This window comes from Mesoplodon bidens, assembly GCF_964165515.1.
Source record: "Mesoplodon bidens genome assembly, chromosome: 10".
In the NCBI taxonomy this organism is placed as follows: Eukaryota; Metazoa; Chordata; class Mammalia; order Artiodactyla; family Ziphiidae; genus Mesoplodon; species Mesoplodon bidens.
In genome coordinates this window covers 18151761-18171304 of record NC_138172.1, presented here as the reverse complement: position 1 = coordinate 18171304, position 19544 = coordinate 18151761, and the positions used below count along the sequence as shown (strand labels likewise).

The following is a 19544-nucleotide window of genomic DNA, read 5'->3' as shown; positions in this document are numbered from 1 at the left end:
ATTGAACATAGTTTCCTGTGCTATACAGTAGGACCTTGTTGTTTATACTTGAGTCTTGCGTCTACTCAGCAAGGGCATGCTATAGGATATCCCTGACCTGGAAAATATACTTCACTCTTAGATTTTAAGAGCTTTTAGAACCCAAATAACTCATCATTTTTTTTTTTTTTTTTTTTTTAAGAGGTAAAGAGACAGGCCCCAAAAGGGTAAGTGATTGCCTGGGGTTGCACAGGACTGAATCAGGATTTGAACCTTGAATCAGGATTTGAACCTCGGTCCTGGGAGGTCCCTTCCTCTGTATCTAAAAACGTACCAAGCTGTGCCTGCATGCTTACAGTAATACCCTGTGTCATTTCTCAGTAAGTTATTTGCGTTTTAAATGGCATTTCAGTAACTAAAATACACTTTTCTTTTTTTTTATTTTTAACTCATCTTTCAGTTTCCCTTTCAAGACAATCTCTTTCAATCCATGTATTACCCTCTTCAGCTGAAGTTTTTGGAGACTGTGCACACTCTATGTGGACGAATCCCACAAGTTTTTCTGAAGCAAATTGAGAAAACCATGAAAAGGGCTTATGAGAAACATGTCATCATCCATGTTGGCCCGAACCAGAGGCGCTGAGTATTTCCTGTTGTCGCAAGTCAATTAGGCATCTCATGAACGAGGAAATACTCATCTTCAAGCTGCCTGGATCTCTTTTATGTGAATATTTCATGGTGCTCTATGACAACGAAGTTTAAAAAGACTTGTTAAGTGTTGCTAAATCAGTTGCCCCTGAATGGAAATATGCTTTAATTTTTTTCTAAAGTGCTATTTATCTCTCTGTTTTTTTAAAAAAAAATGATATTATTGCTCACTTAACATTGTTGAAGTAGGTTGAGCTACCTGTGAAAAGGAACTCTTGTGAACCTTCTGATTCCCAAGTGTCTGAGGCAATATCAGTGGCATCTGATGTGGCACATTTTATCCACTTTTCTTGAGACTCTTTCTATGCAATGGGTTCGCCCCACCCCTTGTTATAAAAGTAATACATGCTTGTTGTAAAACAAATTTTTAAAACTTATAGAGAATATATAGGTCATTGGACCAAAATCAAGATGAGATTAGCCATAATCCTATCAACCAGGGAAAAAGATTTTTATTTTAGTGTAGTCCCTTCTAGCCTTTTTTTCCCTACTTCTATATTTACTTGCGGGTTGTCTTTTCCATCGTATAAACATGTATCTAAAACAGGTAGTCTAAGTGAAAGTGGGACCCTATGCTGAGATTTTTATGTAGGAGACTAAAAATTTAGACGAAATGATGATGTCTACAACGCTTTATTTAAAATACGTCTGGGACAGAGATCAAGATTAGTAGACCGACCACCTGAGACGAGATTAAGGGAGCACAAGCCCTGCTCACACCCTAATCTTGTCAGAGGTCCCACCTCACCATTGTCATAAAACCCCTCATCAAATCCTCTGGGGTGGGGACACATAGTTTTTCAAGGCAGGAGCCTGCCGTATCCCCCTTTGCCTGGCAAAGCAATAAAGCTATCCTTTTCTACTTCAAAAAAATACATCGGGGAGAAGCATTCGGATTTTAGCTAATTGGGCAGTGATAAAGGATGAAGCATATCTGGGGGTGTTTTTTAAGAAAAACTGTTCAGATTTTTCCAAATCGTAAGACATGTCTATGCAGCCACAGCTTCTGAAAGGAAATTCAGTAATTGTGTTAAACCTAAGCGGTCTATTTAGCAGAGATGTGATTTTGTGCTGACCCAGAGACAAAAGCATTTTATCTCTTTAGTAGGTGTGGCCTTCTCTCTTTAAACTCTTGGGCAATAGGTGGAAATTAAAGGCCGACTTGGAATGTAATGTGTACAAATAAACAGTTCAGTGGATTCCACTGGCAAGAAAATTCATCTTCCCACCAGCCTTAGAAAGCTCTCTCAAATTTTTTTTTTGCTTCTCTAGGGTTATCTGGCTGATAGCCAAGGTGTGTCTTATCACCTAGCTACAGTAGAGGAAGTTCGGTATTCTTTCCCCAAAGGACTCAAAGTTAATCCCTAGTTGCTCCTGTAGCTGCTATTAGCATAAGGGCATTTTGCATAATGCTTTATTTATCTCAAAAAACGTGTGCGTAAATGATCTCCTTGATGTTTGCAACAACTTAGTGAACTTAGTAGGGGCTTGTACCATCTCCACTGGGCAAATAAGGAAATTGTAATACAAAGAAACAAATATAGTCCATATAATTACTGTTCTATCAGACGCACAGATGTGTATAAGCTACATCCCGTTCCCCAGAGACATTTTTGAAAACCAAAAATATTACATATTTTTCATCATATGTATGTAGACAGTGGTCTGAAAGTAGAAGAGGAACATTTTTGTCTGGTAAATGCAAATATGGTGCCCGATATATTGGAATCCAGTAGGATATCACAGGTTCTACAACAGCAGAAAAAGTCTTACCCTGAAAAAAAAAAAATGAAAGTCTCAGCACTACCAAAGAATATATAGGTGTCAATCAATATTAGTATGCAGCACCATTATGGTAGTAACAAATGTAAATTTAAAATGGTTGAGTAATACCCATACTTTCCTTTTGATAAGTTGGGTGACCTGTGGTTTGTTATTTTTGTTAAGGGAAATTGCCATTATGATGTGAAACTCTTATCTTTGCTGTTGTATTTTCTGTTTCCTCATTTTACCACTGAAGGTGATGACATCATTCATTATTTGATTTCTAAAGCATGTGGGGGGAATTTCGGGATTGTGTTTTGGACTGGGAAAATGCATTCTGTATCCCACAAATAGGATTTTGGTGAAAGAGCCAGGATGTGAAGATGATTCCCTGACTTCCGTTCCAGTTTTCTTTCTACTTGTTCGGCACAGCCAGCAAACCCCACAGATGTCACTCAGATTTGCTGGTGGCTCACAGACCGAAAGAAGTTCCTTTCCTCCTTTGGCAAGTCCCACAAAAAATCTGCTTGTAAAGACATGGCGTACAGCGATTCCTTGTCTTTTATGAGAGTCAGGTTTACCCACAACTCTCAATTGGGGGTTCTAGTCTGAAGATGCACAATAGGATTTCCAGCAAAGGTCAGTGATAGAACTCTAGAACATTCTAGAATGATGCATTATGAGACTGTGAAACCTTAGAATTTGGTGTGGTTTTCTGCCTGGGAATTCCTTTGCTGTATCCTGAAATGTTAGGTGAGTTCGGTGGAGAATTTAGAAAAACTCTGATCTTCTAATCCCCATGCCAAAAAGTGCTAATTATGTTTTATAGTTAGGATGTTGCCATGAGGCAGTATTTTCTCTGCTTGTGATAATTTCCAGAAAGCTACTACATTAGCGCCTTTGAAATATGAAAACCACAATTTTAATTCAGTGGACCCCTGAAACATGCAGTCTGTGGTCTGAAGTTTGCCAGAGGTTACGTTGCCCCCTATGGCACATCGAATCTGTGGGACGACCATGAGACTGGGTCTCTTCTGTCCTCCTATCTTCTCCTGTCCTCTCCTTGTTTCCTTTAAAATTCTGTTTAAGACATGGCTACAGAGTTCCACTGGAGAATGAAAGAACACTTTCTAATAGCAAAGTGTAGTATTTTTGTGTGCATGGATATTAGAACTTTCAATAGCAGGGTCACTAGAGATGCTGACCATATTTTTCTTGCTGAGTTTTTCTTTTCCCAATATAAATCTCTGGAATTCTGACTTACATCAGAAATTCCAGTATTTGAAAAATTAACTGGCTAGAAAATCTAAGTTTTCTTTCAACTTCCAAGACAATTTAGCATTTAGGGTATATTGCTCCAAGCTTAACTATTTATTTGAAATGTCTATTCCATATTCAGTGTGTCCACTGCAAATTGTGACTTTTACTGAATTTATTATTGAAATGGATATTTATACGGACGTATAGAAGTTTGTGAGTATTTATTTCATTGCAGTTATGGTGTTTATAAAACAAGCAAACTGTACAAAACCTTACTCACAGTCACAAAATAGTGATCCAATAATGGAATAATCACTCCAACCCATCCTGAAGATGCCACAACATATATACAGATTTAGGGTCATGTATAAATATTGCCTGATACTTATACAAAAAAGATAAATCACATGTATTGGATAAACCAAAATGAATATGATTTCATGACTGAATTCAGAAATATGTTGAATTCAGAAATATGTTGAATGCCATGAGAGTACAAATCATTATCTCCTCATTTATTAGTATGGTAAGCAAGCTTTTTTATGTTTCTGTTTCTCTCCTACTTTTTCATCTTCCTCTTTTTCATTTTTCCTTTCCCTTCCTGTCTTTGATGTTAGCTTCTCAGTGGTACCAAGATGCTTGGCATTAGTGGCAGAGCCAGAGCACTTGGGGATCCCTGTGCAGGCAGAACTAACTTCTAATCCTAAAATCAGATCTTTAGGATGAGAATTTTCCAAAAATTAAAAAAAAATTACACAATACGTACAGACACACACACACACACACCCCTCACATGCTTTTTAAAGAAAGACCCAGCATCTATTTGTGCTCTGTGAATTGAAGAATCATAGATGGTGACACCTTAGGTGAAATCATTTCACAATTGCCGTGCTGGCATTTAAAAAGCTGATGAGATTTCTCTGGCAAACAGAGAAATTTTCACAGGTCAAAACTGGAAATATTCTCTTGAGTCTTCAAGATAAAGCACTTTGTTTGTATCACCATATGCATGAACATGTAAGAATCAGGTGCAATTTCTGCTTCATCAGTTTTACATGTTTGTGTTGTCACTGAAAAGTGCACCAATTGTTTATAGCTCCCAAGGAGAACCTGAATGCATTTTTTATGTTGGAAAACTTATTTTTTAGTGATTTTTCTTTGGGACAAAATGAGCATATGAAAGAACACTCCAAAGAAAAGGAATTATTACAGCAAATTAAAAGGAACATAAGTATTATGATTTAATTACTATCTTGTCTTTTTAAATGCCATCTCCTGTTTTACTTTTTTTTAATTAAAAGCTTTTTAAAAAGTCTTGTCTTTTGGTGTTATTTTGGAAGTGTGTTACTTTTCTTTTGTAAGATCTCAAGTTTAAGATTTTCTAATATTAAATAGTAATATTTAAGTCGTTCCAGCTATTAAAGAGATATTTGGTTTAGCAAGTAGTTTAGCCTATTGCGAAAAATCATTAAAAATCTTCTTTGTTTATAAAATACCACACTATAAATTATGTTATTTGTCTTTAAAGGTGTCTGGTGTTTGAGATACAATGAAGAAAATTTGGAAAATGTGAAATTAGTTCTTGCGTTCTTATATTTTATTCAGCAAAATTGAACCTGACTTGTTAGCTACTAACATAATCAAAAATAACATACCAAGGGTTTTGAGTCTACATAAAGTTTTTTTTTTTTTTTTTTTTTTTTGCGGTACGCGGGCCTCTCACTGTTATGGTCGTTGTTGAGCACAGGCTCTGGACGTGCAGGCTCAGCAGCCATGGCTCACGGGCCCAGCCGCTCCTCGGCATGTGGGATCTTCCCGGACCGGGGCACGAACCAGCGTCCCCTGAATCGGCAGGCAGACTCTCAACCACTGCGCCACCAGGGAAGCCCCTACATAAAGGTTTTTTCCCCCCAATACCTAGACTCTTAAAAATCAGCACAAGGTATTCTGTTCATCTACTGAGTTTCCTCCTCCTATTTTAAAACTTTTTAAAATGCTAAGGTATTTGGATATGGTTTTCTGGAATAACTGGGAACCCACATCAAATTATTATGTGAGATATGAGAGTCAGGTACTATATTTAGACAACATTAACTTTAAATCCTAGTTCCACCATTTTCTGCCTGCATGTGACCTAGGCAACCGTTTTGACCATCTTTGTGCTTCAGACTTCCCACTTACTAGAACAGGACAAGGATTCCTCATAGGTTGTTGTGAGGAACAAACACAAAAACATGAAATTCCAAGATTCTAAAAATTCCTTGTTTGTGGCCCCCTTACCTCCAGTATATACATGGCTGATGGATTTCTTAAAGAGTATCATATTGAAAAAAAATGGCATTTTTAGGGACTTCCCTGGTGGCGCAGTGGTTAAGAATCCGCCTGCCAATGCAGGGGACACGGGTTTGAGACCTGGTCCGGGAAGATCCCACATGCTGTGGAGCAACTAAGCCCGCGAGCCACAACTACTGAGCCCGCGTGCCACAGCTACTGAAGCCCGCGTGCCTAGAGCCTGTGCTCCACAAAGAAGAGTAGCCCCCACTCACGCAACTAGAGAAAGCCCGTGCACAGCAGTGAAGACCCAACGCAGCCAAAACAAACAAATACATTTTTTAAAAATGGCATTTTTATTTATTAGTCTGCTATGGGGTCAGATGTTTACTTACCAGAGGGTCCACATGCTGAAGTCCTGCCTTCCTTGTCTTTTTAGAGGAACATAGGTGGAAAAGTTTGAAAATCTCTGGCTTCAGTAGTTTTACGGTTCCCAAAGCTATCCTGTTTCTGTTTGGTTCCTATCACACCCTTTAGCTCTTCATAGCTTACAAGTAGCCCTCCTGTCCTTGATCATGATCTCATAATGTTCCCCCTTCTTCTCCTCCTTCATGGTTCCCTAAGTCAGTCAGTGTCACCAGTCCACCCCCTGCCTTATCCTAGAAACCTGCTCATTACTTTTTTCGCCCTCTGTCACATTTCACATCACCCTCATCACTACATCGTCACACCCCCATTGACGCAGCCCACTCCTGATACCGATTTCTGTACATCTCTTCAAATTGCAAGTGACAGCACAAACAACTCAAACTAGTACCAAAAAAAAAAAAAAAAGTGTATTGCTTCTACCTCCAGAATATTCACTGAGTCAGTCAGAAATTCCTCTATTTTCACTGTTGTCTCCACTCAAACCACTACTCCCTGGATTCCTCTCTTCTCTGAGCTGGATTGTTGTTCTAATGCCTTTCTTATTTCTCTGCATTCAGTCTGGTCCCCTCCATTCAGTCTGGTCCCCTCCAAACCCTAACCCATCCCCACCCTGTGTAAAGCTCCTCAGTGTTTCCCCTTTGCTCCTAGAATAGCGTCCGAAGTTCTCAGGAAGTCCCTGTGTATCTACCTCCTACCGATCTCCCTGGTTTCATTTGAGTTCTCCCTCAGTTCGCTAATGTTCACTTATGCTAATTTGTTTTTCTGTTCCTTTAGGAAGCCGAGCTCTTTCCCATCAGGGGGCTTTGCACATGCTTGGAATCATTTACCCTAGAAATTTCACCTGGCAAATTCTACTATCCTTCAGGTATCGATTTAAATATCCTTTCCTTGTGGAAGGTTCCCTGGATCCCCTACATAAAGGCAGTTCTGCCTCTTATATTCCCTCATATAATCCTGGCCTTTGTCTTTGCGGTATGTGTTATCACAGCAACAATACTTATTTGCGTGAAACTCTGAGTTAATTGACTGCCTTTCCCACTAGATACAAAGTTCTTTGAGGGTACAGTCCTTGGTGTTCTTTTCCCCTGCTCTATGTGCATCACCTAACTCAATGGCTGATACATTTCTGGTGCTCCAAAAATATTTACTGAAAAGAAGTAAAGTGATTCTGCTGCACCATGAACTGGGACCAGTTCCTGTCAGTGAAGCTTTGTAACACACTATAATTTTTTTTTTTTTTTTTTTCTTTTTGCGGTACGCGGGCCTCTCACTGTTGTGGCCTCTCCCGCTGCAGAGCACAGGCTCCGGACGCGCAGGCCCAGCGGCCATGGCTCACGGGCCCAGCCGCTCCACGGCATGTGGGATCCTCCCGGACCGGGGCACGAACCCGTATCCCCTGCATCGGCAGGCGGACTCTCAGCCACTGCGCCACCAGGGAGGCCCACACACTATACTTATTTTGAGTGTTGTTTCCAAAAACTGTTTCTCCTACAAATGTTCAGGGTGCTGGGTTATAATAACCCATTCTCTAAAGTATCATTAACTAAAAGTATATTTATTTATTTAATTTCTTGGAAATTTATTTACTTGCCCATAAAATGACTTGGTTGGGTCAGACAGTGCTTAAGTTCCTTTCTACCTGAATGCTCTGTGTTCGTGTAATCTCTCTTTTATGTCTCTGTTGTGGACATTTGTGGGATTTTGGCTGCCTGGAAACAACCCCACTCCTGGTGCCAATTTCTGTATTAGTTAAAAACTTTTTAAATTGCAAGTGACAGCAAATACAACTTAAATTGATATAGAGGGAGAGAGCATGTATTGGCTCATGTAAGTGAAAAATCCAGAAATAGCTCTGGATTCAGAGGCTTAATTGATGTCAAGGGAAATGTGTTACTCTAAAATGCTTTTTTTCATTAATATTTTACTGAAAACTACACATCCTTCTAGGATTCCAGCCATAAAATTTTCATGTCATTTCAATAGAATCATTCCATCTTTGGAAAAATACATTGTCTCTGCGTGCAGCCAAAAAATGGTATTGTCAACTTGGGTCAAAACATCAAGGGGACTTTCCTGGTGGTCCAGTGGGTAAGACTTCAGTCCCAGTGCAGAGGCCCAGGTTCGGGGAACTAAATCCCACATGCATGCTTCAACTAAGAGTTTGCATGTTGCAGCTAAGAAGTCTGCATGTCACCCGCATGCCACATCTAAAAAGATCCCACATGCTGCAAGGAAGATCTGAGTGCTGCAACTAAGACCTGGTGCAGCCAAAATAAATAAATAAATACATAAATAAATATTTTAAAAATCAAGTTTAGGGCTTCCCTGGTGGCGCAGTGGTTGAGAGTCCACCTGCCGATGTGGGGGACACAGGTTCGTGCCCCGGTCCAGGAAGATCCCCATGCCTCGGAGCGGCTGGGCCTGTGAGCCATGGCCCCTGAGCCTGCGCATCCGGAGCCTGTGCTCCGCAATGGGAGAGGCCACAACAGTGAGAGGTCCACGTACTGCAAAAAAAAAAAATCAAGTTTAAAACTTGATAGCTATTTATAATGGTTCCCCTGATATTCTGCTGTTCTTTGCATGTGCATGGTGATTTAGGAGAAAGTCAACATAAAATTAAGAGTTTGTGTTCAGTTGAGATGAAATTTAGATAAAGTCAAGAACTAATTAGGAAAATAGTTGGTGTATTACATGTTGAAATGTCAGCTTCTTAAGGTTGCTGTCTATTTAAATACCACAGTATGTGGCATGTAATGGATGACCAGCACAGCATGCCCTGCCTTATTTCCTTAACACGCATTATTTCCATGAATGCCAGCTTAGAATCTAATTTCCAGCCCCTGTGACTCTCTGCCTGAAGACTCTCCTTTTCCACTGCAGCCTGCTCTACTTGCCTATGGGCAGGCTGGAAGTGTTGGAAAATTAACACATCTGGAAGTAGCTCTCAACCATTGAGTGACGGGAATTGGTGGATTAATACCCCACCTCCTTTGCCTCTCAACTCTTAGTTGTCTGTTCTGGAGTTCCATCCCAGAATTCTACACTGGGAGCAAGTTCAGACTGCCCACACTAGTAACTTCCTTGATAATATATTCTTTACCGGCTTCCTTCCCTTCTCTGTCTCACTTCCCCACTCTTCGACCAGCCTTTCCTTGGATTTGGGCCCCACTGTACTGAAATCTGTGTTTCATCATCTGCAACTGGTAATTTTTTTATATGAGTAAAGTAATTGAATTTCAGTAATGCTTATGATCTTATTTTACTTATTATGAGAATTCTTCTTCTTCCTTGTCCTCCTCCCTCTCCCCCAGCTTAGATCCCCAAATGCTTTGAATTCTATTATCCATTATTTTCCTTTTTAAGCTATGCACTTTAAATGCATCACATTTTAGACTAGGATTTTTGTTTTGTTTTTGCATTTATGACTTGTGTTTAGCTACTCATTAATATTTTTGTACAACTTTGTTAGGGTATAATTGAAATGCAATAAACTACTTATATTTAAAAGGTACAACTTGATTGATTGTAACTTATGTATGCTCCCTTGAAACCATCTTCACAGTCAAGATAACAAATAGTTCCATCACCCCTAATAGTCTTTTCATACCCCTTTCAATCCATCTGTTCCTCCACCCCTGTTCCCAGCTACCTGTTGATCTAATTCTTGTTACTAAACATGAGTTTGCATGTTCTAGGATTTTACATAAAAGGAATCATACATCATGTACTCTTTTTGCTTGGCTTTTTTCACTCAACATCATTGAGATTCATCCATATTATTGCATGTATCCATAGTTCTTTTTTTTTTTTTTTTTTGTGGTACACGGGCCTCTCACTGTTGTGGCCTCTCCCGTTGCGGAGCACAGGCTCCGGACGCGCAGGCTCAGCGACCATGGCTCACGGGCCCAGCCGCTCCGCGGCATGTGGGATATTCCCGGACTGGGGCATGAACCCACGTCCCCCGCATCGGCAGGCGGACTCTCCACCACTGCGCCACTGGGGAAGCCCAGTTCATTCCTTTTTATTTCATCCTCCTATTGATGGATTTGCTTGTCTCCAGTTTTTGGCTATTACAAATAAAGCTGTTATGGACATTCTCGAACATGTCTTTCGACATATTTTTCCATTTCTGTTAGGTAAAATTTAGGATTGGAATGTCTGAGCTCTATGGTAAATGTATGTTTAACTTTTCAAGAAACTGCTAAACTGTTTTCCAGGTTGGTTGTACCACTTACATTTTCACTAGCAGTTCCTGTTTCTCCACGTGCTTGCCAAGATTATGTGGACAATCTTTTTAATTTTCACCAGTCTAGTGAGTATGAAGTGGTATCTCACGTGGTTTTAAGTTGCATTTTCCTAGTGACTAATGACGTTTAGCATCCTTTCATGTGTTTTTTTGACATTCATATGTTTTCACTGGTAAAAAGTCTGTTCAAACCTTTTGCCCATTTTAAATTTTTATTATTTATTTATGGCTGTGTTGGGTCTTTGTTGCTGCAAGTGGGCTTTCTCCAGTTGCCTTGAGCAGGCGCGACTCTTTGTTGCACTGCGCGGGCTTCTCATTGCAGTGGCTTCTCTTGTTGTGGAGCACGGGCTCTAGGCATGTGGGCTTCAGTAGTTGTGGCACACGGGCTTAGTTGCTCTGTGGCATGTGGGATATTCCCGGACCAAGGATCGAACCCGTGTCCCCTGCTTTGGCAGGCGGATTCTTAACCACTGCGCCAGGGAAGCCCCCAAAGCTGTGTGTTTCATACCACAATCAATTTAAAAAGTCACAGCCAACTTAAAAAAAAATAGAATAGCAGAGTGCATGTTAAGGTAAGTATTATTTTATAAAATTGTATGTTAATTTTATGTAATATATCAGTATATGTTTATTGGGTTGCAATATAAAATGAATTTTTTCTACTGGTTTTGGTCAAAAAAGTTTTCATGCTCCTATGTTAGAGATATGTACAAAGTGTCAGGCAATCCTGGGGAACACTCAACACAGAAGGGATAACATTTGAGCAGGGTCTAAAGGGAATGCTTGGGGGAAGGGCATTACAAGGAGAAGGAACAGCATGTGCAAAGGCCAGCAAGTGCACAGTTATGACAAGTTCTAGCAATGATGAGAACTTTTCTGTGCCAAGAGCAAAGAATGCTAGGGGTTGGCCTAGTGCAGAGAGTGGGTGGACCAAGATGAGGTCAGAGAGGCTGGGAGATATTAGGAAGAACACTTATGGAATAGTAGCAAGATTAGCTTTAGTCCCTGGGCCTGTGTTTCTCAAAGTGTGGTCCCAGGGATCACCTTTATTAGAATCACCCTGGACCGTGGTTCTTAAAACATGGTCCCTGGACCAGTAGCATCAATATTACTTGGGAACTTGTTAGAAATGAAGATTCTGGGGGAGCTTCCCTGGTGCGCAATGGTTAAGAATCCGCCTGCCAATGCAGGGAACACGGGTTCGATCCCTGGTCCAGGAAGATCCCGCGTGCCATGGTGCAACTAAGCCCACATGCCACAACTACTGAGCCTGCGCTCTAGGGCCCACATGCTGCAACTACTGAGCCCACATGCTGCAACTACTGAAGCCTGCGTGCCTAGAGTCTATGCTCTGCAACAAGGGAAGCCACCACAATGAGAAGCCCGTGCACTGCAATGAAGAGTAGCCCGCGCTCGCTGCAGCTAGAGGAAGACCATGTGCAGCACCGAAGACCCAACGCAGACAAAATTAAAAATTAAACAAACAAAGAAGAGTCAAAGATTGTGGGGCTCCACTCCAGGCCTACTGAATCAGAAACTTTACAAGTGGGGCCCAGTAATCTGTGTTTTCATAAGCCCTCCAGGTAGTTCTGATGCAGACTGATGTGAGAACCACTGACCTGGGAGTTTGATGAAATGGAGATTTCTGGCTCCTACCTCCAGCCTACTAAGTTAGGATCTTTGGGGTAAGGGCCTAGAATACCCATTTTTATCAAGCTCCCCGAGTAATGCTAACTCACTCCAAACCACGAGAATGACAGTCTAGGTGGTGTGTCATCAGTTGTAGATTTTAGGATGCTAGAGGAAACGACAGGAACTGGAAATCCCTGAAAGAAGAGAAGGCAGGGCTTCCCTGGGGGCGCAGCGGTTGAGAGTCTGCCTGCCGATGCAGGGGACACGGGTTCGTGCCCCGGTCCGGGAAGATCCCACATGCTGCAGAGCGGCTGGGCCCGTGAGCCATGGCCGCTGAGCCTGCGCGTCCGGAGCCTGTGCTCCACAACGGGAGAGGCCACAACAGTGAGAGGTCCGTGTACTGCAAAAAAAACCCCCCAAAAAACCAAAAAAAACCCCAAAAGAAGACAAGGCACTGGGCGCTCCTAGAAAGGAAGACGAGACAAGAAACTATGGTGATTTTGACAAACACACATTGGCGCATGCCATTTCCTTGCTTAAAACATCCTACTTTTTATCACCCTAAAGATGAGAACCAGTGTCGTTAACATGGCTTAGAAGGAATCACAGTTTCCAGATTCTGGCTTCCTTATCCTTGCTGTGCTCTCCCTCACCCACCATTCTCCAACCCTCCTCCAGTTTCCCTGAACACATCTTCCCCCCTACTGTCTGAAAGCCTCTGCATCTTTAATTTTCTCAGCTCTTCCCCAACATGGCTCATTTTCAAGTCTCAACCCAAACATCACCTTTCAGAGAGATCTCCCCTGATCACCCCACCCGAAGTGGCTTCCCCACATGGCTTTCATACCATATTATCCTGTATATTTCCTTCTTAGAACTTACTACAATCTATAAATCCTGGGCCTTTACTTAGTTGTCTACTTCCTTTACGTTTCTCTGTCCCACTAGACTGTAAGGTCCAGGAGACTGTGCCTTGCTTACCACAGTCTCCACAGACCAGTTTCTGGCATAAAATACACACTCTCAGAATTTCCTGGGCTCAGCTTTATGTTCTAAGTCTGCGACTTCGCTGATCAAGGCTGACTCCTTTCCCACTTTCCTACTCCACACTTCTGGGTGGTGACATTAACAAAATCTACATATAATTAGGCCATTGCAGAAGTGACATAGCTTGTGACAACCCAGAAGATAGAGCCCATCAATGTGATTTGGGGTTGTCTGGAAAGTCTTTAGGGACTGAGTTGGAATAAAAGATGAAATTACACTCTTGGCAGGAGGGAAAAAATATTCCAACTAACAGATACATCTTGGAAACAAAAAACAACACAGAGGTATTATTTTTCATACTCATCAGATAGACAAAAATTACTGAGTCCACAAGTGGGTGTACAGTGACATACTTTCGGAAGGTGACAGCTCTGTTTGACGAAGTCCATAGGCACTGCTGATTAAAAACGTGCCTCTCCAACAATTAGTGTCCTGGAGAAATGGTCATGAGGAGGCTTGCAGTAGCACAGGTAATAATAACAGCATAAAAATGCAATAAAAGATTTGCCAAGTCCTGAGCTTCCCTGGTGGTGCAGTGGTGAAGAATCCGCCTGCCAATGCGGGGGACACGGGTTTGAGCTCTGGTCCGGGAAGATCCCACATGCCGCGGAGCGGCTGGGCCCATGAGCCATGGCCGCTGAGCCTGCGCGTCCTGAGCCTGTGCTCTGCAACGGGAGAGGCCACAACAGTGAGAGGCCTGTGTACCGCAAAAAAAAAAAAAAAAAAAGTACATCATGGAGGTCACTGAGGCCCGAATGCTTGAAGAAGGGCTGGGGGCAGGGGAGGTTGGGGGAGGGAGGGGCAGACTGTGCATAGAGGCCCCAGGGCAAGGACTGTGGCTTTTACTCTGAGTGGAATGAGGGGATTGGCGCAGGATCGGATCTTCTTATTAAAAACCCTGGCTGCTGTGTTGAAAATAAATTGTAGGAAGGCGAGGACAGAAGGCAGGAGAACATTTGGAGGCTGTTGTAATACTACAGGTGAGACACGTAAACACCTAATAAACATCTGGAAAGATTTACCACAAATTCATAAAGCTCCATCTAGCTGTGGTGGGTATTGGGTGAGGGAGAGCATCTTAAGGGAGGTTTGCTTGCCCTGTAGTCTGTGAATTGCTTTATAAAACATTATTTATCAGTTATTTGAAAAGTTTAAAATTACTATTATTATCATTATAAATACTAGTAATATTTACCCTTCCTTCTGGAATAATTCAGTCTCAAACCAGTTAAGTGTGGCCAAGAAAAGCAGGAATTTGCAAGGGGGTGGGGGGAAGTAGCCTGGTGCAGGGTGTCAGAGCCCAAGACAGGTGAGAGAGGCAACTGTTAAAGGGACTGGTGCTAGGTCGCTTGCATAACAGGGAGATTGATAGAATAAAAGACTATATTGAGGAGAATGGCAGCCAGGTTCAATGTTGGAGAGTTATGTATATGGAAAGGGAGAAAACTAGAGTGAACCCTCCTGTGTTGGATTGGAATTGGAAGCTGAGAACTCATAGTTTTCACTATCTATCTATCTATAGATAGATAGATAGATAGATAGATGGATAGATGGATATAGCTAGATATAGAAATAAATATATATGTGGAGGGCCTAGAAGCAAGGACATCCGAATGGTCATGAACACCCTAGCAGCCTCATCTAATTTTCTAAATAGCATTCTCCACGAAAAGGAATTGGGACTTCTTGGAGAAATGGCTAATTCCAAGGCTGGGGAAGGAAGATGCAAGATGAGCCTGGAATACCTTTTTGAACCCAAGTAAAGAAGTGCTCCAAGACTGATGGGGACATGTCAAAAGGATGCAGAAGCCAGCTTGAAGAAGATCCCGCTGGCCAAGTATAGGACAATTTAGGTATCAAAATAAATAATGATAGCAATGAATCATAACCCATTGAATAAAATAGGAATCAGCAAGTCTAAATTATTATAAATAAAACATGAATAAATGACAGGAGATGACACTTTCCTTTTGGTAGGATGCCAACTAATAAATGTAAAAGGAACGGTGGAATTACAAAACCACCATTTGGCAACCATCATAGTCATAATTAATTCAGCCAAGAAACTCAATGGAGGCGAGAACTCAGGAGTGAAAATTTGATGAGAAATGGGATATTTACAAAGTTTCAAAGGACCTTCCCACAAAAATCGTTTAATTCCTATAGTGGGCTGAATGGTAGCCCCAAAATGATTATGTCTGCATCCTAATCTCTGGAACCTGTGACTGTTATCTTGCTGGGAAAAAGAGTGTTGGTACATGTAATTTAAGTTAAGAATCTTGAGCAGAGGGGATCAGCCTGGATAACCAGATGGGCTCTTAATCCAATAACTAGTGTCCTTTTAAGAGTAAGGTCAAGGGAGAAGTGATAGACAGAAGAGGCAACGTGACTGCAGGGGCAGAGATGGGAGGGATGCATGCAGCCACACGTCAAGGAATGCCGAGGTAAAGAACAGACTCTTCCCTAGACCCTCCAGAGGGAATGTGGGCTGCCTTACCTCCTGATCTCAGACTCCTGGCCTCCAGAACGGAGCATCCCTGATCCTACGGCATAGCCTTCCCTCCTCATAAATTCCCATTTCGTTCACAGAGTTTGAAGCGCACCCCCATGACTGCAGTCAGACTTCATGCAGGCATCCACCCAGGCGGTACTTACTACTGTCTGCCAGCCTCCTCTCTTAAGGCTGCTCTTCAGCCCAGAGTGGCTGCCAGTGGCCACCACACTGTCATGGCACCACAGAAAACAACCCTGGGTCTTTCGGAGCACACCCTTTGTTGCTCTTATTTCCAATAAAGAAACAGTTAGCTTTTGAAAGTCTCTGGAAAAAAGTGAACCTTGCGGATAGGTGAAGCTATTCTCTTATTTGTTTAGAAACCTGGATTCGCCCTAATTTGTCCACCTTCCAACCTCAGCTTCATCCTGGCACTCGTTGCGATATACAACTAAGGACTAAAAAGCGTGGATAAAAGGCCATGAGAATCAAAGAGCCTCCAAGTCTTTCTATTCGTATTTTAACGCAGCCTGTTCTGTGCCCTTCAGCCCTTGTAGACGGTGTGTGGATTTTTCTAGACTTTTCCTCAATCTCCCAGTCTTGTCCCTCCCCACTGTAAGGCCAACTGGCCCGAGGCAGGGGAACACAGTCAGATTCACAGGTTGCATCAGACTGAAACTCTTCCGGACCACCCAGTTCCAGAAACTGACCTGGAGACATTCCGGACCACCCAGTTCCAGGAACTGACCTGGGGGCTTTCCACCCGGCCCAGCCTTCCCGCCTTTCGAGGGGCGGGACTAGCGGTTCCAAGACTGATGCAACCGGCACCAGATATTGCCACGATACCCGAAGAGACCACCAAATAAGGAATACCCTGCGCCCTCCCAGATTCACCACACCCCTTTCCCTTCTTCCCCTATAAAACCTTGCCCAACCCTCGCCCGGGTGCGCCCCCTAATAAAGCTCACTTGAAGCTTTCCTCTGTTTCGCGATGTTAAGATCCGACCTTACACCCACAGGCTTATCTCAGAGGGATGGCCCAACTCCAATCTTTCTCCCTTTATTTGAAGATCCTTGCACATTTTTTTCTGACACAGTCCCAGCTGTTTTCTCTTTCCCGTTCTTCTTCTGTCTCTATCTTCTACCTTCTCCTCTGTGTCATCAGGCTTTTCCCCTCTTGTGTACCCTCAGAGGAACGGGCCAGTCTTCTTGCATGTTTGCATTTAAGGATATCTCTTCCATTACACCCTGACTCTGCGGGGGAACAGATTCCAAGCACGTGTTCTCTGTGGTACCTAGGAGGCCCTCACGGACAGTTTGCCTGGTTAATACCGTTCCCTCTGCCTGGAAGCCTCTTCTCTTTTGGTGCAAATCCTTTCCAGTCTTTAAGTGAGGCCCTTCGAAATAGTAAACTTCTATCTCTGCCTGAAAGAGATGTCACAGGCCTCTGACCACCTGATTTGCATACTTGCCTTCTACTTTGCATCAGAGTCTATGTCTTATCTCTCCTGGTCGTTTGCAAACTTCTTGAGGACAAGAAACAGTCTGAGCCTCTGAAACCAGTCTGGCTTTGAATCATGGGTCAGTCCCTTGCCTGTGTAGTTGTGTGACCTTGGACAAGTTAGTTCACTTCTTTATACCTTAGTTTTCTCTTACGTTAAGTGGCGATAATAATATCACATATAGGGGGACTTTCCTGGTGGCGCAGTGGTTAAGAATCTGCCTGCCAATGCAGGGGACACGGGTTCGAGCCCTGGTGCCACAACTACTGAAGCCCACACGCCTAGAGCCCGTGCTCCACAACAAGAGAAGCCACCTCAATAAGAACCCCGTGCTCCTCAACGAAGAGTAGTCCCCGCTCTCGCCACAACTAGAGAAAGCCTGTGCGCAGCGAGGAAGACCCAATGTAGCCAAAAATAAATAAATATTTTAAAAAATATATCACTTATAGGATTTTTGCAAGGATTAAATTAAATACTTTTTTTTTTTTTTTGCGGTACCCGGGCCTCTTACTGTTGTGGCCTTTCCCGTTGTGGAGCCCAGGCTCCAGACGTGCAGGCACAGCGGCCATGGCTCACAGGCCCAGCCGCTCCACGGCATGTGGGATCTTCCCGGACCAGGGCACGAACCCGTGTTCCCTGCATCGGCAGGCAGACTCTCAACCACTGCACCACCAGGGAAGCCCTAAATTAAACACTTTTATACAGTGCTTAGAAGAATGCTAGACACATAGAGAATACTTAATATTAGCTGTTACTATTAATATTCTCCTTTGTGCATTATTTATCTAGTGCTGTGTAACAAATTACCTCAGAATTTAGAAGCTGAGAACAATTATAAACATTTGTCATCTTTCATAGTTTCTGTGGGTCAGGACTTGAGGTGCAGCTTAGATGGGTGGTTCTGACTTGGGATCGCTTATAAGGTTGCAGTCCAGATGCCAGCTGAGGCTGCAGTCATCGGAAGGATTTCCTGGGGCTGGAGGACCCACGTTAAAGCCATCAGTCCTTTCCATTTGGGCGTTTCCACAGGGCTGCTCTGATGTTCTTGTGACATGGCAGCTGGTTTCCTCTAGAAAGAGCAATCCAAGCACCCAGAGCAGAAGCCTCAGCACCTTTTATGACCTAGCCTCAGAAGTCAAGTACCATCCCTTCCACCATGCTTATTGTGCACACGGACCCGCTCTCCCTGATTCACCTGGGAGAAGACTACACTGGGGCATGAACCCCAGGAGGCTAGGATCTTCAGGGTCATTTGTGGAGGCTGGACATCACATTTTATTCTGTTTTGCTCTCAGGGAGTTAGTACCAATAGGAGGCTCTAGCAATCGCAGACATTGGGAAGCATGCTGGCTAGAGAAGAATTCCACGGAAGAAGGAAGAAATGAACCAAAGAAAATATTTCTTCAGCCTCATCCCTTGCCTCTTCTGCCCTTGCACTCTCAGCTTAAGCCAGACTGAACCTACCTGGCTCTCCTCTCTCATTTCAGCGCCCGTGCACCTAGTTTTTCTCTTTGAAAGCATCTCCTCTCCACTTCACTTGCTTCCCTCCTCTCAGAATTCAGCTCTCAAGCTTAAACGCTTCTACTTCCTCTAGGGAAACTTTCCCTGATTCCCTTCGGCTCTCACTGCTGTGTGTACTTTGTCTCCTTTCATGGACCTTATCCAGTTTTGGGAAGTTGTGGCATCTCCAAGTGAGGAGAACAGCTGATGAAAAGGGACAGAGCAAGGTGGAAGAAATTAGCATGGTACGTTCTCTAACAGAAAGTTCCAGAAGAACTTTGGGCGATCATGGAATCTTCTCTCAGTGCAAAAGTCACTAGCCACATGGGCCTGTTGAACACATGTAATGCGGCTAGTGTGACTGAGGAACTGAATTTCATTGATGGACTCAGGAACTGAATTTTAAATTTTATTTAATTAAATTAATTAAATTAAATTAAATTAATTTTAATTAATTTAAATTTAAATACCCATACATGGCTAGTGGCAACTGTATTGTCCTGCACAGGCCATACAGGAAGACACCTGCTTAAAGAGAGTAGCGGGTGGCAGAGAGTGTGGCGGCTAAGCTTTGCTATGTAGAGGATGGGCCCCTTCAGACTGGAAGGGACCATAATAAACTAAATCCAGGGCATTGAAAGTGTTGGCCCACTGTGATGATGCCACCCTAATACATCCCCTGCAAGGCTATTTGTAACTGAGCAGGATGCTTAGA

At 42.8% G+C, this 19544-nt stretch overlaps 1 protein-coding gene across 1 annotated transcript in view; it reads left to right on the top strand.

The window, feature by feature from the left end:
• The window catches only part of GXYLT2 (glucoside xylosyltransferase 2), an 82945-nt gene extending 77922 nt beyond the window's left edge, over nt 1-5023 (top strand). Inside the window, exon 7 of the mRNA XM_081247669.1 lies at nt 440-5023. Within this exon, the coding sequence (XP_081103795.1) occupies nt 440-622 (183 nt within the window). The 3' untranslated portion in view covers nt 623-5023. The remainder of the gene's footprint in view (nt 1-439) is intronic.
• The last annotated feature ends 14521 nt before the right edge of the window (nt 5024-19544 follow it).